At 35.1% G+C, this 27,949-nt stretch overlaps 2 protein-coding genes across 2 annotated transcripts; both read right to left on the bottom strand.

Moving 5' to 3' along the window:
* Positions 1-595: 595 nt before the first annotated feature.
* On the bottom strand, positions 596-8,326 carry LOC109004993 (protein STRUBBELIG-RECEPTOR FAMILY 7-like). Its single transcript, XM_018983732.2, has 16 exons — positions 8,038-8,326; positions 7,236-7,368; positions 7,063-7,134; positions 6,912-6,977; positions 6,748-6,819; positions 6,587-6,658; positions 6,130-6,201; positions 5,977-6,042; positions 5,807-5,869; positions 5,414-5,712; positions 4,155-4,435; positions 3,728-3,999; positions 3,042-3,174; positions 1,461-1,597; positions 1,178-1,334; positions 596-1,022 (listed from the first exon to the last, which is right to left on the bottom strand). Exons 1-16 carry the CDS (start codon positions 8,135-8,137, stop codon positions 879-881), a joined length of 2,139 nt encoding a protein of 712 aa, XP_018839277.1. The 5' UTR covers positions 8,138-8,326; the 3' UTR covers positions 596-878.
* Positions 8,327-15,531: 7,205 nt separating this feature from the next.
* Positions 15,532-27,176, bottom strand: LOC109004996 (ATPase 10, plasma membrane-type-like). Its single transcript, XM_018983736.2, has 22 exons — positions 26,975-27,176; positions 26,205-26,287; positions 25,993-26,112; positions 25,498-25,596; positions 25,262-25,399; positions 23,801-23,935; positions 23,389-23,568; positions 22,881-23,087; positions 22,478-22,597; positions 21,391-21,510; positions 21,153-21,275; positions 20,787-20,891; positions 20,474-20,618; positions 19,275-19,436; positions 18,558-18,796; positions 18,194-18,226; positions 18,008-18,089; positions 17,193-17,353; positions 16,885-17,058; positions 16,547-16,729; positions 16,275-16,438; positions 15,532-16,045 (listed from the first exon to the last, which is right to left on the bottom strand). Exons 2-22 carry the CDS (start codon positions 26,268-26,270, stop codon positions 15,949-15,951), a joined length of 2,853 nt encoding a protein of 950 aa, XP_018839281.1. The 5' UTR covers positions 26,271-26,287; positions 26,975-27,176; the 3' UTR covers positions 15,532-15,948.
* Positions 27,177-27,949: the final 773 nt, after the last annotated feature.

The following is a 27,949-nucleotide window of genomic DNA, read 5'->3' as shown; positions in this document are numbered from 1 at the left end:
ACTTGAATTAAGATCTTTTATAATTCTCTTTTCTGAAGTTGCTAATCTTAAATCACGATGAACGTTGTTTGAAATACTCTCAGATACAACAATAAATTAATTCTCTTCTTCGAATCCTTATTTTGAGGTCTTGGACATGCAATATAGCAACCAAGTTATAATTCAATTATTGCTCAATGAAGTGGTCGATGCAGATAATCGAGACATTTTGAGTCACTTTACCCCTTTCACTATTTGATCACAATATGAGTCTCTTTGAACGCTTTACGAGACACCAGCAGTGGACTCTCCAATTATTTCCACATTGCGTTGAATAGACGAGACTTGTGCATGGATTTTTCCCTCAAATTGTCCTTGATCAAGCATGATGTGTGTGTGGCTTTAGTTTTTTATCACACGACAAAGCAACCATTCATGCAACTCGTTATTCTTCCAACGTTTCAGAATTCAGGCAAGGCGTGGCACCACTTGTATCATGGTAAAAACCCCATAATCCCAAGCTCGGCTTCCAAACCTTGCCCCCCCTTTTTGGAAATAAAATATTCAAATTGTTCGATGTTTAGTCCAACACTCTCAATCACAAGCTCACTTCAAGTTAAATAAAAAAAGAATTTAATATCTCCTCATGCTTCAAGTTACTTTCTGCGTCCAGTTCGATTCTTTTAAAAACTTTCAGCAATGACAGAATTGTCAAACATGTAATATCAACAAACATATTGCACAAGCTTCTACTTCTGGTATCAAATGGTGCAGCAGGCGACATAAGCTCCATCTAGGGAGTAAAAAGGAAAAAGGAAAATAAACAAGGCAAACCAGGTAACTTTACTTTCCTGATCTGCTTTATCAAACAACAATTTTGCAGCCATTGGATGCATGATTCACTCTTGCGTGTCCAAGTTTTCAGTTCTTAGGGATGCTCCTTGATCACTTCCAATTGTTCTCTTACTCATGTTTGTTCGTTGCACTAACCGAACAAGTGCTTGAACCACTTCTGACATAGGTGGTCGGAACTCAGGCTCCGGCTGCCCCATAAAAATGAAAACGAGGATTAAAAAATTAAAATCAGTACAGATTAATTACTGTTTTTGTATCATTTCCTTTAAAGAAAAGACATTTTGGTGTCCTTCCTGCTCCTAATGAGGTTTAAACATGCACTTCATACTTTACTTTGCATTACCTGGACACACAGAGCTACAACATCAGCAAACCGGGAGAGAGATTTAACTGGGTAGAGCCCTTTAAGCACTGGATCAACCATTTTTCCAAGAGCATCAATATCATGGAGCTGAGGTGTAGCCCATCTAACCAAGGATTGCTCAGATCTTGGCCTTGTGCTGTCGAAAGTTTTCATATAAAAATCAGACAGATCACAAATTAACTGTATTTGCATTTTGCCTTGAGAAGTATATATACTTCTACATAGATCAGATCATGACATTATTGGTATCGCATTACTTTACCTATCAAATGGTTTACGCCCACTAAGAAGTTCTAACATTACCACCCCAAAACAGTAGACATCACTCTTAAGAGTATATTGGCCAGACATAGCAACTTCAGGTGCACTGTATCCAGACCCTGCATTCTGGTTCAAAACCTGCACATGTGAAACAAAGACATTTGAGCACTTGTCCACACAACTGACTATCAATACAAGTATTCAAAAGTCGAGTGATCATGCAAAATGCATGCAAAGATACATTAGAGACGATTATTCTAGTTTTTCTTTCTGCTACCATTTACAATCAATTGCCCTCAATCTGCATTTAGTAGAAAAACAAATGATATGAACCACACTTAAAAATGTCTCTACACTAAACAGTTGATTAATTGTTATAATTTGTTGCAAGTAAATTCTTACGTTTGAAATTAGGTGTTCTCTCTTGTAAACTCCTTGTATACTTGTGCTATGCCTCATTACTTGTTTTAATAAAATTATATTTTACTTATCCAAATAATTTTTTTTTCTATTTTGTTTTTGTTTGTGTGTGTGTTTTTTTTTTTTTGATAAGTAAGAGATAAATATTATATATATGAATGAAATAGGCATAGCCCATGTACACAGGAAGTATACTGAAGAACACCTAAATACATTCTACATGCGATAAATTAAAGACAAGAAATCATGGACATTGCCTCCTTGCAATACAATAGCGGAAAGCCAAGACAATAAAGTGTGGAAGAAAAAATTCTTCAATTCAGCCAATGTGCGTTCCTTATCTTCAAAGCAGCGCACATTCCTTTCCATCCAAATACACCACATGATGCACAACGGAATCATCTTCCACACCGCTACCACTTGATGACAGCCTTGCATCTTCCTCCAACAACCCAATAGATCCACCACTCTCATAGGCATAACCCAAGCAACATCAACCCTTTGAAAGATCTCATCCCATAAGACCCTTGTTACTGTTTGACAGTAGATACTGTTTGAAAGACCAAGAGCTGATAAGCTTAAATGTGTGCTACTACCACAGGGCAGTCATTGCAGCCAGATATTAGACCTCCAGAATTAACTTCTCAAGTATAGTAGCACATCATTTTTTTTTTTCTTTGATTGGCACCGGGTGTCCAGGAACAGTATCCCGACTAATCCCATGGGTGCACAGGCCCTCGGAAAGGAGTTTTCCGCAAGTGCACCTCGGGTAATTCAAGGGGAAAATCCCCCACTCCGATGGACCCTACATATTGTTTGCACCTTAGGGGATTTGCACCTTAGACCTGGGGGGAGCATACCCCCAAGCCCAAGGCCTTTACCACTTGAGGCTACCCCTAGGGATTAGTATAGTAGCACATCATCGACAACAACACTGAGGAAAGTTTCATTAAGATGGATCATACAGGTGATGAGTTAACAATAAATGAAGAAACACAGAGGCAAATTTAGCATGACTGTATAATGTGCCCCATCTTGGCTTAAAAATTCATTTGCGCTAGGAAAAGTCAGATCATCAGAAGTTTCGATCAAGTCGCCTAATGCCTACTGAAACATAAATTTCTTCACGTTACCAATTTATTAAAAAAGGCTCATAATTCACCTGATCTGCATTTGGGATATGGCTTGCCAGGCCAGAGTCTGACAGGTGAGGATTAAGTTCTGCATCCAGCAGTATGTTGGCTGACTTGATATTTTTGTGAACTACTGATGGAGAACAACCTTCATGTAGGTACCTGAACAGTTCCTTCACGAGTATCAGGCAACTCATAGACAACAATAACACAGAAAAATGTTTGATATGCGCTGCAAAATCTTGGTTGTCCTAGTTTATCTCTTATGTATGGCAGAAGGCACCAAATTAAACCTTACATAGTGCAAATTCTGCTTGTATCTTAAATATAGTGGACACTGGATATGCCTTTCCATAACACTAAACAAAAAAGCCAAAAGCATAGCGAGATGACACTCCTTCCAAATATCATACAAATATGTCATCCATAAAGTGACTAAGGATTGCTGGCCATTTTCTAAACTTAGTAATGGCAGTTAGTGCTCTGACTTGGCTTATGACCAAAAAAGAATGGTTTTTCAGGTGATGAAATTGCTGGCGTTGGCACAGGTACTATTACTCACAATCAAAAGTAGTAAAGAATATTGATATAAGCTACAGCTAGTAATTTCCAATGCTTAAGGAAGGAACCAAAGACATCATGCACATTTCTCATCTTTTTGCAGTTTTAACGGGACCCATACTTTCTTATGCCCCTCAATCCAATATTAACTTACTCCAATGCTCGTGCAGTTCCCAAAGAAATCTTGACACGAGAGTTCCATGTCAATGGTTTGCTGTAATCATCAGATAGATGCAGGAAGTCATGAAGTGAGCCACTTTTATGGAATTCATAAACTAGCAGGTGCTGCCCATGTTCTGAACAATAACCAACTAGCTCTGTGACATTTTGATGATGCAACTGTGAGATGTTTGAAACCATCTCTGTGAATTCTTCAGACAATTCACCTGGAAAGGCAGATGAATCTATTTTCTTCACAGCAAGAACCTTTAACGTTGTCAAAAACAAGTAAAAAAAAGTAGAGATCAGTAACATATAATAGACAAACTACAACTTCTTTACTTGAAATAAAAATATGAATACAAATGTATCTGGCACTGAACAATTGACATGGCAAACGATATTAGTAGCCAAGACTGTACATTGTTCTCAAATCGAGCTCGATAAACGCGTCCAAAAGACCCCTCGCCGAGAAGATTTTCCACACTAAAGCTGTCAGTAGCCATCTGCAGGTCTGCTATCGAATATGACGTCACATTTATAAGAGCTGTATTAGCTTTCTTGGCAACAATTGGCTTCTTTGGAAAATCATCCTCATCAAATGATTTGTGACGATCGATGGGCGGGGGTCTAAGATTTATTGAGGCAGTAGTATCAAAAGAATGTGTCTTGATTATGGATGAAGTTTGTATCGACTTCATTTCTGTAATAAAATATTAAAGACAATTAAGAAGCATTGAAAATCAGATTAAGAAATACACCAAAGCCATCGAAGCAGAATTGCTTGAAAGTGAAAGACAAAGTTAAAAGCACCGACTTCGATATAAACCAGATTCGCAAAGTAGATATTGACGGGTAGGCAAGAAGTTTTAAATTACGGAAAGTCCAAATAGGTTTAATTAAGAAACAGGCTAGTAATCAAAACTTCTTGCCTACCAGGTTAAGATAATCAGCCCTTCGCCCCTCTTGGTATTGCTGACTTCTAAAGGCTAAATGTTATTTCATTTACAAAATCCGGTTCAGTGATACCAGGTTAAGGTAAGTTAGTTTATGGAGAATTTGAATAAAAACCATGTACACACAATAAAATGGATCAGGAGCAGGCATATTTCTCGGGAACTCTGTAGTTGAGCAATTCCTTAGCATTTGTAATTTCTTTCACTCTTAGGTATGTAAATCTAAATTCTAAATTTACATCTTGTGTAAAGTAATTAGCACCAGAAATCAGAAACTCTAAACCCAACTTATCAAAAGGTGGAAATCATTTTGAACTGCCTCAATCACATTTTGTTTATCTTCTTAAGGTCAACTTTTGAAGGGGAAATCATTTAATGAACTGTATGAAAGCCATAACTTTCAGAAAATGCTCAAGTATTTTGCAAAAACCACCTCTTACGTTCATTTCTACTAAAAAAATTAGTAGATTAATCTTAATGGTACATCCCAAAATACAAATAAGAAAAGGTGAACAGGGTGGAGGGGGTAAAAAGCATGTACATAGGAGAAGAGACTCTTGTTTATTCTAATAAATGCTAAAATAATACTCTATTTCCCATTAGGATAGTCGAACAATTGCATACACCATCAAGCAACCTAAAAAAACTGCATTCATAGCAAACTGAATCAGAAAAGGAATGAATTTCTAATGGTGCTTAACTGACATGTAAGATGCAGATCTTACCTTGGACTTCATTTGAAGCAAGAGGGGCGAAGGGCTGATTATCAAGCTTTTCAATATCTGACAATGACCTCTTGGATCTTCTCTTAATTAAAAAGAATGCAACTATTGCCCCAACAACCAAGATGGATATCACTATTCCTGCTATGGCACCACCCCCTATTCCTGACTTATTTCCACCTCCCGCACCATCTGATGGGCTATTATTACTGCCAGATTTGTGATTAGGATTTTTGCTGGCTGGTGGTGTACCAGGTGGAGGTGGAGGTGCAGACCCTGAATTCCATGAGTTGCCATCCTTACTGTGTCATGAAGATTGATCAGATTCAGATTGTAATAACTTTGTTTTCAAACTAAGAATTGTCATGACAATTGGCAATACTGTCAGATGCTTACAGCAGATTAATGTTTTTCAACTGATCAGGAATCCAGCCATTGAAATGGTTGTTTTCAACATTCCTAAGATGCATAAAGACATACTTTATCAGGATGAAATACGGGTTGCTCCAAGGAAACATAAATATTAGAGTTTCCTACTTAGCTCGAGTCATATGCTAATTACTCACAGAGTCTGCAGGGGAAGATTACCAAGGACATTAATGGTGCCTACAAACTGGTTGTTTTGCAAATACCTATGTAAAGGTAGATAAGATAAACAGGAAAGGGTCAGATTCTTTACCAAGTACAAGAAGAAGAGTAGATAATTGTTCAACACTTACATTAAGCTCATACTTGAGAGGGAGCTAAAAGTCTGTGGAAGGTTGCCCGACAGAGAATTGAATGAGACATCCCTGAAGTAGGGAATAGACATTGTCACTGGCTCTTTTCAAGCAAAGACAACTTGAATGTTTTTACAGTACCTCACCACAAAAAATGAGGTGGTGACTGGACCTCATAAACATTTAAGATAATAAAAAGATGAAAATACGAGAAAGAACAGATAACTTGAGCATGTGATAAAAAATAAAAGCTTCAAAAAATATCCTGAATGAATATTTTCTAAGAAATGATGCCACTTGCAATGCAAGGTTGTGTGCATGTGTGCGTGCGTGAGAGAGAGAGAGAGAGAGAGAGAGAGAACCAATATGCTTTGAACTCTTCAGTTCAGCCAAAGTAGAAAATTATCTTGATTGCTTTGTTACAATTTATATTGTAGAAGGGAAGAGCGGATCTCACATTGTGGTCAGTGAAGAAAGTTGCCCAAACATGTCAACCAGTTGGTCCTGTAGCTGATTGTGACTGACGTTTCTACACTCCCATAAAGCATATTAAGAAAAATATTCAGTTTGAATGTTTGGAAAGTTACATAATTATATGAACAAGAGAAAATTACCCACAGGTATTTAAGAGAAACCATTAGAGAAATGGAATAAGGGAGACCTCCATTAAAGTTATTAGAAGCAAGATTCCTGCATACAAAATAAAAGTTTCGTAATTCATCATATATCTGACAGGAAAGAGAAAACAAAAGACAGTAAACAAGTACAAATATGAAGCATACAGGTGCGTCACATTTGGAGGAAGCGAATAAGGTATCCCGCCTCCAAGATTATTGTTGCTCATGTCCCTGCCAGATTTTCAAATCATCCAATCAAAACAGTTATGCTTAGAAAAAAATGGGTAAATATGAAAGATAAGACCTTTGATCTTACAGGTTGGTTAACAATGCCAAACTTGAGAGCTGGTACCCCATTGATCCAGAAAGTCCAAGCCCAGATAATTTACTGTATAAAATTATAACAGAGCAGGGATAAAAAGATCAGCACTCATATTGATGCCTAAGGGACAAAATGTATCAAGGGATGAAAGGGACTTGTAGAATCACATTTCAGTTACTCGATTGTCTGAACAAGTAACGCCTTTCCATGACTGCCCACATGGATCATCACCAGTTGAACTCCACTGGGTTAGCTGAGAAGGTGAATTTAAACTACTATACATACCCCTTAGAACAGCAGCTGTTCATGAAAAACGTCACAAGTTGAATAGAAATAAAAGATAATCAAATCTGCATTTAATTTTCAGATTAATCAATCATTTGATTTCTGGCAATCATTATTAGCAATCATTTGAAGTTTCATTTACAGTTCGATGAAGCCTTGATTTCTGCACTTTCAGTGTTGGTGATCATATTTGATGGAGATGTATAGCTAAAGGCCTATGCTTTGTGCGGATCTCCACCTCTCTCAAAGAACCACCAAAAACCTCCACCCCCAAGACAAATATTTCAATCCTAAATCCGTGAAAATAACGGTTGAAGTTCTGGAGAAACCCACACTTTCCGACGGCTAAAAACGATAATAAGAATGAGAATGCCAAGAGAAGCAAATTCATTATACAAATCTTATTTAGTCAAGAGTATACAGTATTTAGCAAAAGAACTCCTTCCCAACTACTATGCGTGAGAGATACGAGTTATCAACACCATTATCTACCCCTAAAATCAGTACAAACACTCTATAATACGCATAAATGAAAAGAAAGGCAGAATCTACAATGAATCGTTGTAATCTTAACTATCGTACAAGCCAAATGAAACCCAGAAGAAACAAGCAGAGAAGCACAAAAATAATGCAGATTTGATTCGAGATTAACATAATGGGTTGGAGATGGGGCGAGGCACCGACCGTCAGCTGGATCTGTGGCAGCATTAATGGAACTTGGCCTCCATCCCAAAATGCAGATGCTGAAGACCACCACAACCAGCCCCCTCCAGCTCTCCGACATCTCTTCTCTAAATCTCTCAGTCACACACTCTGAGCTCAGAATTTCCGACCCAGATGGTCTTTCCTCCCTCTTTTTTTCTTCCCTTAATTTTTTATCAGATTATACTTTGTAACCTACATTTGCAGCCAATGCCCGAGAAAAGCTGGCAGGCACGATTTGCCAGAAGAATCCAAAGCCACAGAGAGCTTTCTTTATTTTTATTATTCTAAATTTTTTTTTATTTAATTTAAAATCATGACACCTGTTGCTTGCTTTTCCTTTTCTTTCTTTTCTCATCTACGAAAATGAGGCCATGGACATGGGTAATTTCTCATTTTTCATTTATTTATCTTCCCCCCCGTACTTTACTGCCAAACCGTACTATTCTCTTCCCTCTCACTGCAAACTTCAAAGAAAGAAAGAATCTAATCAAATAAAATAAAGTAGTTGAATTAAGCAGCAGCTTTCATATACGTTGCAACGCCAAACAATCAGTCGCTTTCGTAGCAGCGAGAGATTAGTTTGCAGCCATTATTGAGTTTTTTCTTTCTTTTAAACGATGAAGTAGAATTCACTCGAAAATGAATGTGACCGAACGTACCTGATGTTACTCCCACTCTCTGCTCACGAGACTCTTTCCATACCACTGCATATCATCTATCTTTAACATTATCTGATATAATTTTATATAAATTAATATAATTTATAAAATTATTTTTTATTATAAAATAAATATGACAGATAATATAAAATTACGTTAATTTGTATAATTAATTTTATGTAATACTTTTATGACAATAGCATTTATCTTTTAAGATATGCAAGCATCAAATATTTCATTTAAGAATGTAAATTTATTCATTTAAAAAAAAAATACACAAGATTTATATATCGTATGATTGTATAAATTTTAGGCATTTTTTTTTTAAAATGAGATAAAATAAAAGTTATTATAAATCTTAGATTTTTTTATACTTTTATGAAAAAAAAGGAATGCATGTAACTTACGTATTATAAGAGTGTACAAGTCATTATTCATAATATTAAATAGATAAAAAGTGGGAAAACTAGATGCAGAATTCACATGGTCATTATTTTATTCTAGAGGTCCAACGGTTCTAAAAGAAGAAAATGAAACCACAAAATATATATTATCTGTCGGCGGAAATGAGAGCTATATATATATATATATATAAGGAAATAGGATGACAGGTGTTCGTCATTGAAGGTGGGGACGTGTGTGGAATTCAGCAGCCAACCATTGCAAGATCATTCGATTAAGAATTTTGAGTACAGAAATCATTTTATTTTATTATTATAATTTTTTATATAAAATATAATAAAGAATTTAATTTTTTTAAATATCAAAATAATAATATTAAAAATAATATTTTATTTATTTTTTATTTAAAATTATTTAATCTCATTTCACTATCTAAATAAAGAAAAATGATACTTATAATAGTGAGTATGTAAATATAATACAGTCGTTTTAAAAAAAATAATAATATAAAATTTATATCAAAAAAATTAATTTTTTATAAGTAAATTTTTTTTTTTTTAAAAATGATTATACGATATTTATACATTTCACAATTATATATAATATTATTCTTAAATAAATCTTCAATTTCAAAGGGATAAAAAACCAAATAGGTTGGAGATTTATTTTAGAAATTATGCAAAAGAAATTTATGGTTTCATTTAATCTGTTGAATTTGTTTTAAAATAAAAATAATTTTATAATTTAACAGTAAATTTATAAAATTAGTATTTTATTTATTTATTATTATTAATCAGTTGACAAAAATGGGTGAGAAAAGTCACAGTTTGTTGGGTGCACGCCTTGTGTGTGGAGAAGGGACCCCAGGGCCCACACTACCACACAGCTGGGCCGCCACTTGTCGTTAATTAGTGTCGGTTGTCGGTGTTAGCCTTTTCCTTGACTCAGCTCTCTCTCTCTCTCTCTCCCCCACCAGAAGAATAAAAAAATGCGCGTTGCTACTGTGACACTTAGCGTGTACAGCTGATCGTGTCTTACAGTATATTTATATTTTTTATATTTTATTTATTTTTTTATTTTAAATATTTTTTTAAAAAATACAAAAATTTATTAATAATCACTTGTTTACACATTAAATAAAAAAAATTAAAAAAGACAAAGTAGCAGTCAAATTGAATGAAAACTCAAACAGTACTATATAATAAATAGAGAGTTGGTATACTGCTGATCTCACTCTCTAGGGATCGCTGAAGGGCTTTTACATTATTTTTCTTTTATTTGATCAACCATTTCAGTAGTGCTTGCTGTTTGGATTGCTTCCACCTTGTATTTGACGAGGAAAATTTTGAAAGTTTTATTGGGCTGTAGTAGATTTGAGCTTTTAGAGTGAAGGAGTTATCTAATTTGCCTCTAAGAGCACTCTTGTTGGATTAGTTAAATTAAAATATATTTTTGATGAATACAAAATGAATTTAATATTTAGCTATTACATTCACATAAGTTTCTATATTGGAATAGCTATTTTTTCATTATATGACAATAAAATAATATAAAATGAATTTAACTTTGACTATTCACATCAAATCTCTAAATTGAATTATCCATTTATTCATTATATAGTAATGAATAATTAATAATTTTGAAATTTTTTTAATTTTTTTAATTATGAATTTATTTTATTTTATCATATTTTACTATTCATAATATTATATATTAATTAGTAATTGTATTCTAATTATATTTTTTCAATTGTCATTTAAAATGGTCATTTAAAATGGAGATCAGAGAAATAATTTATATTAAAATGAGAGAGAAAGAAATAATATAAAAATGATTTGATGAATGAATAGTGTGTTCCAAATTTGAAAATTAGTTTAGACTTTACTGACTTTGGAATATAGCTAATTCAATGTGAGAGATTTTATGACCTAATAGCTAAATTCTAATTGGATTTAGCTTTTAGCTAATCCAATGAGAATGCTCTAAGGAAGTATATATATAATTTGAAAATTAATATTGTTAGATAGAGAGTTTTGAGAAATGATAATTATAATCGTGAGTGCGCAAGTATCGTATAATTATTTTTAAAAAATGAATAAATATTGATCCACATAATTTTTCTTTTTTAATTTTTAATAATAAATCTTACTCTTTTTCAAAACGACTACAAATATAAAAAAATTAATAAATGCCTAATCCATTGAATGATCAGGATATTGCATGCATGCTAGTTTTTCCTTGTAGATCAACTGAGGTATCAATCAATTAGCATTTAAGATGTGGTTGAATGGATTCATTGATCACCTGATTGAATTGATGATAGGAAAGGTTTGGGAGGCATTGGTAATAAGCATTCTTCACTTTCAAGCATTTTCACTATTTCATTCATTGACGGACGATCACAAAGCCTCATCTGTATGCACCATAATGCGACTATAATCATGATCTTTTAACATGCTTTCTTTAATTTCTTTTCTATGACACCTTCTATTTCTATGTCTTTTCCATCCTAAAATTGGTCATAAACTCAGGTAGAAAAGTAAATTTGAGTGCTTGAATGTTCTGCAAATTCCTTGAAGTTTTATTGGGCATGAACTCATATGAAAGAGCACGTTTGGATCCATGAACACAAAAGCCAATGAGTTGCACTACATTAACATGGTCGAATCCTTCCTATTGTTGCAACTTTATTGATAAATTCTTTTCTATTTGCTTTATATATACTTGCCGAACATCTTCACAGCTACAAGACATACGATCGACCACTTCGAAGCGTTCCCTTCAATACAGTACCATATATAGCCTCCTTCTCTCCTATTTTTTCCACGAAATTTTTTGTCATCTTTTTAATGATCTCTGAGTAAGAATACCTGATTGGCACGAGGTTATTATGACTTTGGAAAAACTCCTCAACAGCAATAATATCGTACAAACATTGATAAATGCCTCCTACGTACGCCATTTATAGATCAAAAACACAATCATGCACACATGGAGTTCCCAGTATAACTTTCACTGCACGTTGAAGCATATTTTTAAAAGTGGAGATCATGATGAGGTTCTTACCAACTTTTTTACTTCAAAAAAGAAATCATGGACTTAAGCACACGCACCATGGCATCATGTAAAGGATTTTTTTTTTTTTTTATTCAAGATAGGAAGCTAATTCCTTGGGAAAAATTACTGTCTTTATCCTCTTTTTCCTTTGTTTTTGAGATCTATAAAAGAAATTAAAAAAGGCCTATAGCTATAAGTTTGAGATCGATCGATCAATCGATAAAAGTGATCAAGCACATGGAATTATTCCATTAGTAGGACTTATGTCATCATCATCGAGCACAGCCCATCCAATTATATATAATATGTATAGATCACTGATGACACCTTTGAACACCTTTTTGAGATAGAGACCTCACCATTGAATACCCCATGTGAAATGCCAAGGAATCCTCCTGGTTTGAGAAAGTACGTACGTGCATGAATGATTAGTCAGTTTTTTAAAAAAAAAAAAAAATCCAATGTATAATTCACAAAAGAAAGAAAGAAATCTGTAATTATAATAAATATGCATTCTTTTTTCCTCACCATTAAAATTCAGCCATGAAAACTCAAAACCATACGCCATTACATTGTGGAGATCTTAATTGAGTCTTCATTTCCCGGCCAAGATGACCATACCATTTGCTCAATCCGGCACGAGTACTCCACATCTGCTGCATTCATCTGTCCATCTATGGCATATCTATACTTCTTTGAATGGGATGAAGAAGAGTTGGAGTAATACACTCCATGATCATTATCATCAAAGCAAGTAGATCAAGTGTTCAGATAGGATGGAGAATTCATTGGCTTTTCGCAGCTCACGAAAACCACACCTCTTGATGATATCGGGGTGTACGGATCCCAAGAACTGAAATTGTCGACACTTGTAAGAACATAATGAGGGATGGTGGAGAAATTATTGATCTTCTGAAGTTCTGAGTCTACAACTCGGATTGTGAAGTTATTGTAATTGATTCTCCGTACGTGGTATTTTGCAGAAAATAAGAAGTAACACCAGTGTTTTGTTGTTCTCACATGACAGGTTATATCTTGTGTCGCCGCAGTTTGCTGGATCGTTTCTGAGTCGAAAAGGATACCTTATGCCGTGGATATTGCCGCACGAAGAAGGAGCACAGTGATGGCTATCCTTGATACTGCAAGTTTGTGGACCATCGACATAAGAACAATAAGGGCAGTGAGTGCTGCAGAGAAGGGCACTCCTCCGGCCATTGACAGAGAGATCAGAGAGACAGATGGGTATATATATAAAGCTTCCAAAGCTGTTGACAAACATATTATAAATGAATGTTAGAGAGTACCAAGAGCATTTTGCTGATAACCCAAGTGCTATAGAACTTCTCCCGAACTTTACTGATCAGTGACCAAGGTGAGCTTGACTTTGAATCGTTCAGCGTTACAACGATACTGTCTAATTCATTGACTTAATTTGGCTGCTCGGGCAAGTTTGCGAGTGATACGAGGCCAACTAGATGTTCTGAGAGTACATTGCGGATCATATCACATGCATGCTTTCAAGTTTCAACCCAGACGTATACGAATTCTTTTTCCAATCCATGAGTTCGACGCATTCCCACATCAAAGACGCAATTTTTTTATCATTAAACCTTTTCATGCGACCTGTTGACTTATATTATTTCTTCGTTTTCTGTCGGATCTTCTCAGATCATAACATTGTCTGCACATTTACAGTACTCGGCCTCCCTTCCCTGCAACAACAAAAATAATGGCCGTATATCCCATGTCCCATTTAAGCTCCGTGCGTGAGATGTCTGTGACTTTGAATCTTCTTTCTGATCAAAACTGTTGAGTAGAAAATAAGAAAAAGTCGAGTAAAGTGATAGGTTGGTTTGATATACTTCAATGACGGTTCAGTAACAAGGCCTCTGTGGGGAGGGGGACGGCCAGAATCTCTCTGTTATTTACCCAGTTTCAATAATATAGTAGAAGCTGCAGAGAGTTCCGATGGCAGAAAGATATTTCAGTCCATCGACTGTAAGTTTTTGGTTGAAATGGAAAAGGCTAACCAATTACTTGTGTTAATGAAGTAGCATTATTAGCATGTTATAGCACGCATTCTCATGTTGATGAGTATTATCATCTTAACTGTGCCGAGTTAGTTTCTTCTTTGAGGCATGCACATTTGAAGAACGTGGATGAGGAGTGAACAGAAATTAAATTTGGAATGAGAGATGTGATACCAGAGTATTTTAATGCTGGTTGGGAATCAAGTAAGAAGTTCTTGGCTTTGATAATAATTTCAAACAACTCCGATTATAACTTTACTAATCCTGTTCGAGTGCTGATCTAAATGTGGTTTGAGCTTTCCTTGAATCTTTACAAGGCTCGGAAAGGAGCTTATTATCAACATGTCCTCTTTCTAAGAAAATCTATTTTCTAAATAATGCTTCTCATAATGTACAATAAGAATGCAGTCATCAAGTGGACTACAATACTTCATTAAATTCGGATTGGTCTAGTGATAATTGTACGTTACCTAGCAGTTTAAGAGGTATTCTTCGCATAGACATAATTGGTCTTCCTTATTTGCGGATCTCTTAGTGTCGCTCCTGATAAGTTGTTTGTGATTTACTTGTTTTGTTATTCTCATTTGCATGTGTCTTTTTTTGCAGGTTTTTTTATTTATTTATTGTTTAGGGTTGGTTATCTTTTGTCTGTTCTGTTTTTTTACCCTGTACATCTTTTAGTTTTGTACTGTGTTTAATTGTTTTAGTATTTTTTGATGCGATTTTGGTTTTATGCTTATTTATATTCCCACGTATCTGGTTGTAACTACGATTTTTCTCTGCCACAAGTGAAGATTTTTTAATAAAATTAAAGTACCGTCTTCTTCTTTAAAAAATATATATATATATATATATATATTTACGGTTTCTCGGCTTTCTCCCCAAAGAATGCAGTCTCAAGTTTTATGGGAATGACTCTTAGCCCTCACTGTAAACGACTGAGATATTGATTGCAGGGTGTCTATTACTACCTCTAAAATAATGATTATAGAGTACTGTCCATCAGGCCGTGTCAAAACAGAAGTTTTAATTGATGAGGATTAACACCTGTTCATATAAAACGATTAGTCGTTTAGTGTTGAAGTTATCTTCTTCTTGCCAAGCAAGATTTCTACACCAAACCGACCTACTTTTGGAGCAAACTTCAAAGGCCTGCCTAATTTATTTTGATAGGTAAAAGCATGCCTAATTTATTATAGCTGCAGAAAATTTCTGCCAGGTCAGGGACTACCTCTTATCCTTAGTATATCACCCAGCTAACGTTTCTGTTTGCATTACCAACCCATTTCCAGTTTCATGCATGGCACATATGAATGCTTCTGGCAATACAATGAAATTGTCTCAACTCCAAACTTATATTAAGATCCATGAATTCTGGCAAAAAGAACAGTCTGATTTTCTTTATTTGTATGGGAATTGCCTATCTATTACATCAAAGCTCCGCAAATAAAAGCAAGAATATCCAAAGCTCAAAGCTCAGGATAGTCCTCTTCTCTGTCAAAAATTGCAATCCTACTAAGAAATAGCATAATTTATATAGCTGAAGACCCAATTCGTGATGCAATCCTGACCTTTGGAGCCAAAGAATTGAGAACCCTGCATGGATCACCAATGCCATTTCCAGAACCTTACATGAGAAATGGTTTTTCCTTCGCTGATTACAGTCGACATTAGTCATGTGAGCAATGCTGCCAGGTTTGCCTTCACTAGAGAACTGAGTGATACAGTTTTTCTATTTTACATCAGACTGTATGAGCCGACTTGATCAAATTCAAGTCCAAATTCTTAAGCCTCACTACAGACTCTACATGTCCTCTCAGAGTGTGTATCTCCCCTAGCCTGCGAAATTCAAAGTTTATAGCAAGTGCACTTCAATTAACATTCAATGCCAAAATATTCAACTAATTGGGGAAAAAAAAAAATACAAGTCAGTAGACTAAGTTAATGCAGCAGGAAGGTAGAAAGACTTCTGCAATCTAACTAATTTCCATGGTATTGAACCCCACTCAAAATAAATTCTGGAAGGGGGTCGTGGTGAAGAGATAATACGATTAAAACTTTGTAGTACCTGGCTATTTCAGCACGCCGCCTAGCCTGTTCAGCAATCAAAGAAGATCGCTTCCCATTTTTCTCCAATTCTGAAGACATCAATCCTTGCAGACTTCTTTGAGAAAGTATCCACTTGGCTGCCCTGTCTTCCTTTCCGTAATCTTTCTTAGAAGTAAAAGCTGTCTGCTCAAAACAAAAATAACGACAAAGCAAGAAGAATCATTCTAAGAAAGGTTATTTCTCATAGAGAGATGATAATGATTACCATGGAGCAATGAAAACGCCACTAACCTTTCTATCAAATAAGAGATTCCAAGCCTCTCCACTCCATGCGTAGCGCACTATGAACTTGATTATATCCAGCGGTACATAGAAGACCAAACTATATAACCATATAACACCAGCCCATCCCCATCCAATTCCACTGATGTAAGCAAAGCTAATATTTGCATAGACCGCAATTACAGTTGCCACCTAAACATGTAGAACTGCAAATCTCAGCTAATGCTATGAAACTCTGCTCGGTTTGATTTAGTAGATTTATAAGAAATATCTATTCATGAGATCGTCAAATTTGCTCTTGTTGGAAATATTTGAAGAGACACATGTCCTTTCTGCAAGAACCTTACCAGTTGAGCCACCACAAATGCACACATCAACAGAGTTCCGGGCCGCTCTAGAAACGACCACCCCTGACTGCGTGTAACAAATATGAGAGCCTGGCTGATGATGCTAACTTGCAAATATACAGCTGATGAAACTTCCTCACTGTTGCTAGATAAGGATCTTAAGTTGAAGTGCGTCTACAGTGGCATGGATAATTGATACATACAACAATCAGGTATAGCAAATAAAACAGTTTGTATCTATTTCTCTACTCCCTTCATACAGCCTCTCCAGAAGAAAGTTCATAAAACAAGTTTGATGAGTTTTATACCTCAAAAAAAGTGGTGCCCACTACAACCCAGTAAAACAGAACAGTAACCAAGGCAAGATATGTGCCAATGACAATTCCGGTTGCAAATATTTCATTGAGCTTCCAACTGTCTGGCATGGGAGAAGGCTTTACCCGATCTTGAGCAATTGTCATGATGGTCCCTAATTCAAGTACACAAACCTTTGAGAAAAAAAAAGAAGTTACAGTGTTCCAAATGGCTAAGCATTAATGATATAAAAAACTCTTCCTATACTTTCTGTTAATAATATTGGTTTTTAATTTTGATTTGTGAATTGTGATGAGAAACTTAAAGCAAACCGTATGCATATTCATCCAATTGTCTCTCAATTTGGTTATAATATTTTGCAAAAATACTTGAACTTTGTTCCTAAACTCAACAATATGTTTTGTCTAGAGAATTTGGAGAAGATTGTGTGCTGCCATTGACAGTTAATAATGAAGTTTGATACCACTTTATTGGAAAATTAAATTAAATTAGATTATAATTTTAATTATATAATGGTTCCAAAATAAATTCTCAAGACAAGGTAAAAGATAACTAGGCAACAATATGAGAAAATGCTTTAAAACCAGATGAGACATATTTCTTATGTACAGCTAAAGTTGCTAAACAATTTCAATATTATATTTCCCTTCTCGTCTAGTTAATTTTTCTGTTTTACAAACTATCTGGTCCATTCTGTAATCAGAGTTAGTAAAAAAATAGATGTGAAGAGTTCCAGCAAACAGAGGAAGTTCCTGAATGTAAAATTCATTATTAATAAAAAAAAAACATAGGCTACTTGAAATATTACCATCATTCAGTATTGCTATTATCAGAACCATGAAAGGTGGGAAGTCATATTCCCATATCAAGGCTAAAAGCACAAAACCTAGCTGCAAAAAAGTTGATTTTGAATAACTATATGATATTAAAGAAAAAATCAGGCTAAAACATTAGCATTGGGACTGGTGCAATAGAAAAAAGAATCCTAACTTACCACAATCCTTATGGTTATGGAGACAGCATATATCTGCATATTTATGCAAGCTAATTAGTTTTGACATTAAACAGTTTTGACATAAATGCTTGTTGATCTTAGGATATCTCCAACCCCAAGAAAAGACAGTGATAGTATAAGACGTTATACTTGTATGGTGGTCAAGCCATTCTAATGGTCCAAAGTAAGTTAAAGGCAAGGTAGGATCTTAAATCAAAATGGGGACAAACACAGTGAACTTCTAAAAAAATGAATCGTATTTTCCAGGTTTTCAATTTTTCCCTACAAGCACCTATTATAGACCTTGGTGCTGCAGAAATAATGTTAACATCATTATAAATAGAAGAAAAGATCGATACTCAACTGTATAATTCTTCATTCTTTGGAATATCGCTCTGCTAGTTAAAACAGCACTGATAATCACACTTAAGCCAGGTTCAGTTAAGACTATATCGGAAGCACTTCTTGCAGCATCTGTAGCATCTGCCACTGCTATTCCAATATCTGCTTTCTTTAGCGCAGGTGCATCATTCACACCATCCCCAGTCATTCCAACCACATGCTTTTTTTCTTGTAAAATTTTCACAATTTCGTACTTATGTTCTGAAAGGTAACAGGAAATATAAAATCACCACGAGACATGACTATACTATGAAACGTATACATAACATTGTTTTTTCCGGAAACTACAGAGATTTTCATGAAATCAATCATGTATTTTTTTTAGCAATCAAGTATGCAAGGACAGTTACTTCTCTGAGGTCATTTATATGATAAGTCAGTTGGAAACCTTGCCATACTTAGGCCCTAGAATTTTGTAAATTTGTTGATACGAATGATATATAAGCCTAATACATATAATTACTCAAAGTTTATGCTTTATGGTTTCTGAGAGGCCTCAAGAAAATCAACTGACATGGGGGTAGAAGTTACTAAAAAATATAAGAGAGAAATAAAGAAAATACACTTTCATGATGTAGTTAGCATTTTTCTTTTAATTCAAACCAAGTAAATCACCACCCAACAAGAATAAGAAGAATAAGAATGAAGTTTTCAGGAGATAAGTATTAGATTTAAATACCAGGGAATACACCAGCAAAGCCATCTGCCTTTTCAATAAGCTCATTCACTGGAAGAGCTTCATTTTCATCTTTTTCACGGCCCAACAATGAAGAAGAGGGGTACATATTTGTTCCCATACCAAGTCGTCTGCCTGTTTCCTTTGCAATTGCCAACTGATCACCTTCATGAGGACATATATTTACATATTATTATATCTATTTGGCATTCCTGCCCAAAGCTTTCTGATATTAACTAGAAAACAAAAATGTTTACACAAATGTATAGCAACTTACAGCAGCAGAGTTCTCAATTATATTTTAAGAGGAAAATGTGAAAGATAAAATGGGTTAATCACAAAGCGATGCACAAGTCCTAGCTATAATATTGTGAAGAAGAAATAATAGGAGTTGACGTTTTCTTAAGGATTTACATGTGTATCCATTGATGCTTAGAACCGGTAGAACCTGGCTGAGACCTGGTAAATGCTTCAGATTGCATTTCTTGAAAGGTATATTTTTATTTATGTTCCCCAAATCATTGACGCGTCGAGAGGAAAAGTAGTGATTGAATCACAGGTTTTTTAGCATCTTTAGTGAGCCTAAGAGCTCCGGGCAGCATTCTTATTTCAATCAATTCATTGTCAACTGATAAAATTTTTCTTTAAATTCTCCAAATCAGTAGCATACTGAGGGAAAATTTGGCAAGCACTGGGGAGTTGACCATCATTAGTGAATCTTTGAATTCTGGGCAGATTATCATTTGTATCAACTCGTTCTCGATTTCCATGTTTCAGTTCATATTCAGATTATAGTTCCTGATACTTATTGATACAGTGGAATGTTGATTGTTGGATGCATGGAGAACTGCGAATAATCTGTGTAATTATGATGCTTCACTGAGTTCTCCACCTCTGAGGTGATTTTCTTGTTAGCAGTCTAAACACTGGTTTCTTCTTTCAAAGTTTTGACATGATTTCAGCAGCCAAGACATGCCTAATGAAATAAATATCTACTTTTCTCATGCAGAAAAATTAGGGAAGAGTAAAAAATAAAAGTGTCCTCTATCTGCTCACATAGTGCGAGCTTCAGTGAGTGGAAACAATCATATGAGAGAAAAAAAATCAGTATCAACACTTAAATGAGTACTATAAATAAAGGCAGAAATTGATTCTTGGAAGTATATGAAGTCTTTATCATATCATTAGCAATTTACATGTACCTGTAATCATCTTAACATTGACTCCAAGGTTAAGTGCTCTGCGGATGGTCTCAGCACTATCATGTCTTGGAGGATCAAACAAGGGTAACAACCCACAAAATGTCCAAGGACCTCCAGGAGCCTCTTTAGTTCTTTCCGGAACTGCCTGGAAGGATGATCAGATGATTTGGCTTTTAAATAATTGCTCAAATGATGAAATGCTCTCCAATTTCAAGATTTTATCTTTTAAGTGCAAATTAACCTACTAAATTCACTAGTTATTACAACCTAACTTCGGGAATAAAAAGTAAAAACAGATAGCAATGTGCTATACCTGATAAGCAACTCCTAGAGATCGTAAGCCCCTTTCAGCAAATTTGTCAATGATAGCATGCACTTTTCCAGCAATCTCTTGTTTCTCTTTGCAAAGATTTAGAATCTGACATTTAGACAAACATTATAGACAACAATTCATGTTCTGATACAGTTCCTGTAAGATAAATTATATTCGGTACACCATTACCAAATCCTACGACTTGTGGTTTATTAGTAATAAACTGAGGAACCGTTCTTTTATAGCACTTTTCATCAATACAATGGTTGAAACTTCAGAAGCAAACTTTGCACTAAAAGGTCATGCGAGAAGGAGAAGATCAGGAAACATGAAATATTTGGGTGAATGTTATGAAAATAAGGATACCTGTTCGGGAGCACCTTTGCTGGCACGATGCCAGTTACCATCAGAATCAATGTACGTAATGGCAGTACGTTTGTCCACTGGATTGAATGGAAGGAAATGCACTACCTCGATATCTGAACGTGCCTAAAAGACGAGAAAGACTTTCAGTTAGTTTTATGCATATAAACATGTACACCCAAACAAAGGGATATAAGTAAGAAACTTCAGTAGAATTTAGATATCATATTTACAGCGCTACCTCTTTTGGATCAGACAGCATGTTAACGATGGCCGCATCAATAGCATCTTGATTTTCCAGTCTTGATGCTCTCGCTGCAAGCAAGACAACCATGTCTTTGTCCATATCTTTGTTAAAAACCTGCACAAGGTATGTATTAGGCTGTTAGTCTTATTAGGAAAAATGAGGCAATTGAATTCCTCGTTCTTCCTAGAGTTCCCTGCACAGAAATTCAGAAGCTTCTAATTTCCAGAAAAGAGATATCAGGAGCCTTGTATCACAAGGTAGTTAGCCGCCTTTAATATTTGAGGTTGACATATCCAACAGTAGAGATATTTCAATCTGATAGATGAAATGCAGCCCGTCATAATAACAAGCCATAAAACACAAAATGCTGTATTTTCTTTTCTTACTCCATGCCACGGATAGTTTTTCTTTTCACAATTTTACTTGGTAAAATAACCTTCATGCTTAAATACTACAAAAATTTGCCAAGCCCTGTGAGGACTCGGGAATAAAAATGTAAAAGATGCATTTACATAAAAGAATGCAGCTGACCAAAACAACTTAGCAAGCATCTTCATTATTTCAATGAGCACAGGCATTTTCCATAAAAAAGTATAATTCAAAGTGACTGATATTGTACACTGATTCAGGGTATAATAAAAATGAAAAATATGAATAAATTTGTCCCTCTTCTGTCTATTGTGAATAAAATTTTCAACCGAAAGCAATGACATATAGTTTAAGATAATATTTCTTTCTACAAGATCAGCATCAATCTTCTTACCAGACTCAATAAATACAATCTAAAAGCATTGTATGGTAAGCAAGAAATGGAGGAAGTTTCAAGTTGAATATCATAGTGCCTATCAATTTGGCAAAACTGAACATGCTTTCCCGAAGGAAAACTACTCATGTTGCTTAACTGTCCCAAAAATTACTTTTATACTTGTGTATTCTTTGATAAATTTTTGGGACAATAAAGGTGGATTTCCATGGTGAAAACTTTTCAGATAAAAATGCCCAATAACTCAAAACTCTGTCATGATGTACTAAATGCGGAAAAACTACCTGTAGCAACAATCTCACTAGTCAGATTGCGTACCTCGATAAGGTTCCGATCAACAGTGAGGCGATTCAGTGTCAGAGTTCCAGTTTTATCACTGCAAAGGACATCCATTCCTGCCATTTCTTCAATTGCTGTCATCCTTTTTGTTATGGCACCCTTCGGAAATGAAAATAATGTTTCAAACAATCTCAGTATTGATCTTTTGAGTTTGATGCTGTGTTTGATAATAGAGAAGCACAAAATCAAAATATCTTTCATTTGATAAATATGAGAAGTATTTCAAATGTGAATATTATGTGGACAACGTAAATCCATAGGACAATTTTGGCACAGATATGCTTTGATTTCCACTTCATATTATTTGCAACAGAAACTTTGGTAGTATAAATTTCATAGTAGGTCTATCATATGATTGACTTAGGGCAATGATGACTTGCACCTGTTGAGATAGTCGATGAGAACCAATAGCAAGTGTCACGGATAATACTGTTGGCATAGCTATGGGTATTCCTCCAATTAATAGAACGAGAAGATTGTTGATTCCATCCCTGTATGAACGATGCTGTACAGGGAACATCACAATGATTTCAAGAATCATTCCCACAGCTATAGAGCAAATGCAGAAATTCCCAATGGCGGTAAGGACCTGCAGAAATAAAAGTTATCGATTTCATATTAAAAGTAGGATTCAAAACTTTCATAACGCTATAAAAGTTTCAATAGAACTTTTAGAATGTGACAGCCTCATTGGTGAAACAGCTTAACTAATTTTCTCTCAGGCAGATTTGAATTACAACCAGTAAGGTGGTTTGGGGCAATATCTCCATCAATTTGGCAGTTACTGATGTCACATTCCATAAATATACTTCGTTCCTGTCCATTTCTATTCCAACCAGCTACAACCATGAATATAAATGCTGACATTTGTTATAGAATTTCAAAATAACCTGCTGGAAATGGCCGACAACTTCAGTGCTGTCAACTAAATGTGCTGCTTTTCCGAAAAAGGAGTTTACTCCAGTTGCTATCACTATAGCTTCAATCTCTCCTTGCTTACACGTTGAACCAGAAAATACTTCATCTCCAGTCCTCTTAGTGACAGGTAGAGATTCTCCAGTAAGGGCTGACTGCACAGAAATTTAGAACTATTATGTCATTAGTCATATAAGTTTATATTATTATTATTATTATTATTATTATTACAACAAGCAGGTATATTAGATCCACTTTTTATGGACTATATTCAATGCATTGAAGAGTCAAGACATAGAAATAACCACCCAAAAGGAAGTTATGGATACTTGTTGCGAGTGCAGTATTATAATATAGTTTCTTGTTTAACTTCTAAGAAGCACTTGCCTGGTCAATCTTTAGTGGGTCTCCTTCAAGCAGGCGAGCATCAGCAGGAATGATATCTCCAAGCTTTATGCTAATTATATCTCCTGGTACCAAGATAGCTGCATCTTGCTCTTGCCACTGCCCATCTCTGAGAACCTGAGTGAAGAGACGGTGTGTTGATATTTTTGTTGGACATACAAGGGTTTTATTTTAAAAGATAAAGTAAAGGCAATAAAATGAACCCAGAGAATGAGCATTCTTCAATGGAAATAAGGGAGAGTAGACACATCATTTATATTTGCAAGGTAATCTCCACAGGGAATAAAGTTATCCAGAAGCACACAAAAAAAAACCCACTAATTTAACAGATATGAGATCCTTAAAAAGTTCAAGGAAGCTGAGAAAGCCTCCAGGACCTCTTTGACAGCTTCATTTCCCACTGAATCACACTTCTTTACTGTATGGATTACTAGAAACGAAAGACTTCTTGAAAGTGTCTATCATTAGAATTTTCCTTCTTTCAAAATATTAATACAATGACAAGCAAGGTAAAAGAATGAAATCTGATGTAGACCAGGTTGCCCATGGTTTCATGGAGAAGTTTGAGAGTAGGAAGGTCAATTTTTTGAGTCTCGCTCGACCCGCTCAATCCCTGCTCGAGCAAGTGCCTTTGAGAATTGCTTGTAACTTCCGCTCGACCTTTTGCATCTAAATTTCACTATTTGGGAAGAGAGTACACTTGAAACTCGTGTGACAACTTACTCGAGCAAGCTTGTGATAAGAACCTAGAAAAAATTTGCTTGACCGCACTAGGGTCGCTTGAGCTAAATTGTGATTAATTTTAGAAGTTGGGTTTTCTTAGGATTTTGTGCTAGGTTAGGATTCAGATTCTATTTAACCATCATAAGGCCGGCTTGGCCCCTGCAGTTATCATTGTTCATCAGTTGATCAATAAGAAATATTCTGAGTTTTTTTCATAAATTCTTATGTTCCTACCCTTGATTTCCAGGCTTGATTTCTAAACTTATAGAATTCTAGAGTTGTGATATCTTGTGTTCATAGATTCCGCTTCACGTGCACCATGCTGCATCAAACACTGATTTTAATTGCCTTGTGTTCTCCATTTTTTTTTCCTTTCCAAAGCGAAGTTAGGCCTTATGTGCACATGCACATACATTTGGGAGTGCATGTGCATGTTTTGTTCAGCAGAAAATTTAGAAACAGGAGCACAAACGGGAAGTAGCACTGGACAAGGAGTGCCAAAATACCATCATATATACACAATAAAATGAAAAATGAAAGACTTCATATGTTTCCTAGATGCTTCAGTTCAATAGAGTTTCTGAGGAGAAGATATTGTAAGTGCCTGGTATTACCCAAGTATAATGATAGGGAAACCAACTAGAGCAACACAAATTTTGACCATGTTGAAAGCATTTTTAGCTATTCACCTAGCTGAAGGCATCAATCAGAGTGGCACACCTTTGTTTTAGGAGCTAAACGAGCCATAAGTGCTGCTGCAGCATTCCCTGCGTTATTTTCCTCAATAAAACTGATTGTTGAATTGATTATCAGTAGACAAATGATCCCTACAAAGTCCTGCCAGTCAGGACCCTGCCCCTGGATGTCATTTAGAAAGAACCAGAGAAGAAGGTTATATGCCAGAATGAACAAATAGCACTAAAGTGAAATTGCATCCTAAGATATATCCTACTTACTCCGCCATTGGCAAGGACAATTGCCATTATTGCTGCAGCTTCCATAACCCATGACAAGGGATTCCACATAAAACTTAGAAATTTCAAAAATTTGTTCTCCTGCATTAAAAAAAAAACAATAGCATTTTAAAGTTGGGAATTACTTTAACATGATGAACATCCTACACCATAATATTAGTGCCAGAAAAAAAAAACATTCTGGATTTTTGTAAATAAGTCACCAGCAATTTGTATTCGACAGTATAGAGTCAAAAGTGGGGGTAGGGCTGACCCAACAAATTTCTAAGCTCCATTCAATATTGAATTCATATTTGACTTTATAATGTCCAATAACAAATAAATTCATAGCTGAATTGTGCTTAGAGATTTGTAGTCAAGAGACAAGCTGGTTATCTCTTTTGATTTGATATGATTTCCAGCTTTGATTGACTTTCTACTTGCTTCAAGCATTAATCATGTTACAAACTACATATTTTTCTAAACTGTGGTACTTACTGGCTTCTCTTCCAGCATGTTTGGGCCAAAAATCTTCAGTCGGACTTCAGCATCTTCTGATGATAGTCCTCGTCCTGATGTTCTAAGTTGTTCAAAAACTTCTTCTAACGGTATGCGCTCCTATAAAATCATATTGTTCAGAAGATGTTATCATTACCATAGAGGTGGATTTCAAAATGCGGTTCTTGCAATGTGGTTTTCACAAAACTTACCAAATCAATCCCTTCTCGATTGAAGTTCTCAGGATCTAGCAATGGCTCCGCCAAATTTTCAGCCATGATTCAAGCTTCAGAATCTGTAATTACAGTCAAATAATGGATATGACTTTTATATTAAATATTTGTGAAATTTTTCATTATGAAGACCACAAGAAACTAAACAGAAAATTCATTAAAATTAACCATCTCCAACAATGAGGGAGGATCTAAGATAAAATACAAGTTTCTTCTTGTGTACTAATTCTGTGACTCCAACAGACAGACAATTGGGATTAGTGCCAAAGATCCCTATTCTAAACTTATTCTAATAAAAAATATGTATTTCCCATACTCTTAAATTCGAGACTCTAGAAAGCCCTCCAAGACAAATGTCCTAATGTTGACTGACTTTGTCACCATTATCCATTTAACTCATCAACCAAGTTAATCTAATATGGTATAAGTAATTATAAACTCGCTGCATCCCGAGAAGATAAGAATAAGATTTATCCCGATGGTTTAGAATAATGCCATCTGTAACAATACTAAATGCAAATTCAAAGTCCTTTTCTAAGTTGATCCTGAAATTCAACAGCAGCTACAGGGATTCTACATTACATTACGGATAATAAAACCAAAGAGCTAATGTCGCATAACCAGAAAGAATTCAGAACTAATGTCATCAAGCAAAGCTCACAAGAACAGATCAAATTGAGCATGCGAAACAAGTACAAAACTCAAACAAAAGAACTTGGAAAATATAAGAAAATATTAAAATTACTCACCGATGCTACAAAGAAAGAAAATTGGGGAATTGAGAATATCAGAGCAGCAGAGAAGCTGCAGGCAGTGCAGGGTGAAGAGCCAGATCCTCCTCCTCCTCTCCCTGTTGAAGAAGTGTGGTGGGGGTGAAGTGGAGCAAGGAAGCTGTGGCAGATAGGATTAAACAGAGGAGAGAGTTTTAGAGAAGATATAGCGTTATTAGTTCCAAATCTAACTGATTTGGTGGCTGACCGTTTGTTAACGGTCCAGGACGAGTGGATGATGCATGTCCCCAATCTGGGTCGCTCCATTTTTCCGTGTCTTTAATTACTTCTGGGATTGGTTACACGCGCAGTGAAGAGAAAAGATGATCGAGGAGACCGTTAGCTTAACTACCTTTCAAAGCTTTCCCTTCTAAACAAACCTAACGTTCCCTCCAGGGACGGCGGGACCCAACAATTAACTGCCTCTCTTGTCTATTTGGTCATTGGTACACTTCGGCCACCGCTGCCGCTGTCGTGGACACGTGCTACGCGTGCATGTAGCACACGTGGAGAAATTAAATAAATTATTATATAAATAATAATATTATACATTACATTCTCATTCTATTTTAATTATATTAAGTAATATATGACATATTCATAATTTATCACTATTATATAATAAATAAATATATAATAAATAATTATTTAATAACGATAAACATATTATATATTATTTAATAGAATGAAAATAAAATAATAATATAATATAAAAAAATTTTCTAAAACAAAATAGCCAAATTGGCACATTTCAACCGCACCTTTTAAATTTGCTCTGAACTTAATAAATGAGAAATTCTACTTGCAGATTTTATGGTATTATATCCTCAATTATGACAATTAAAATTAAAATTTTATGGGAAACAGTTAAATTATTTATTTTATTTTATATAAAAATTAAAAAAAATTATAATAATTAGATGAGATGAATTGAAAATTTTTTTAAAAATAAAT

Source organism: Juglans regia, chromosome 12 (assembly GCF_001411555.2).
Source record: "Juglans regia cultivar Chandler chromosome 12, Walnut 2.0, whole genome shotgun sequence".
Lineage (NCBI taxonomy): Eukaryota > Viridiplantae > Streptophyta > Magnoliopsida > Fagales > Juglandaceae > Juglans > Juglans regia.
This window is presented reverse-complemented; position numbering and strand designations above follow the sequence as displayed.

Bases quoted from the DNA above. Each gene is read 5' to 3' on its own strand.
- LOC109004993 (XM_018983732.2), bottom strand. From the start codon at position 8,137: ATGTCGGAGAGCTGGAGGGGGCTGGTTGTGGTGGTCTTCAGCATCTGC. The intron at 7,135-7,235 runs GTGATTCTACAA...AATTTTATACAG, and splicing joins GACAATCGAGTAACTGAAAT to TAAATTATCTGGGCTTGGAC. The intron at 6,202-6,586 runs GTGAGATCCGCT...TCCCTACTTCAG, and splicing joins CTTTCTTCACTGACCACAAT to GGATGTCTCATTCAATTCTC.
- LOC109004996 (XM_018983736.2), bottom strand. From the start codon at position 26,270: ATGGCTGAAAATTTGGCGGAGCCATTGCTAGATCCTGAGAACTTCAAT. The intron at 23,569-23,800 runs GCAAGTGCTTCT...ATTTCTGTGCAG, and splicing joins ACCCACTAAAGATTGACCAG to TCAGCCCTTACTGGAGAATC. The intron at 23,088-23,388 runs GTTATTTTGAAA...TTATTTCTGCAG, and splicing joins TTGTCGGCCATTTCCAGCAG to GTCCTTACCGCCATTGGGAA.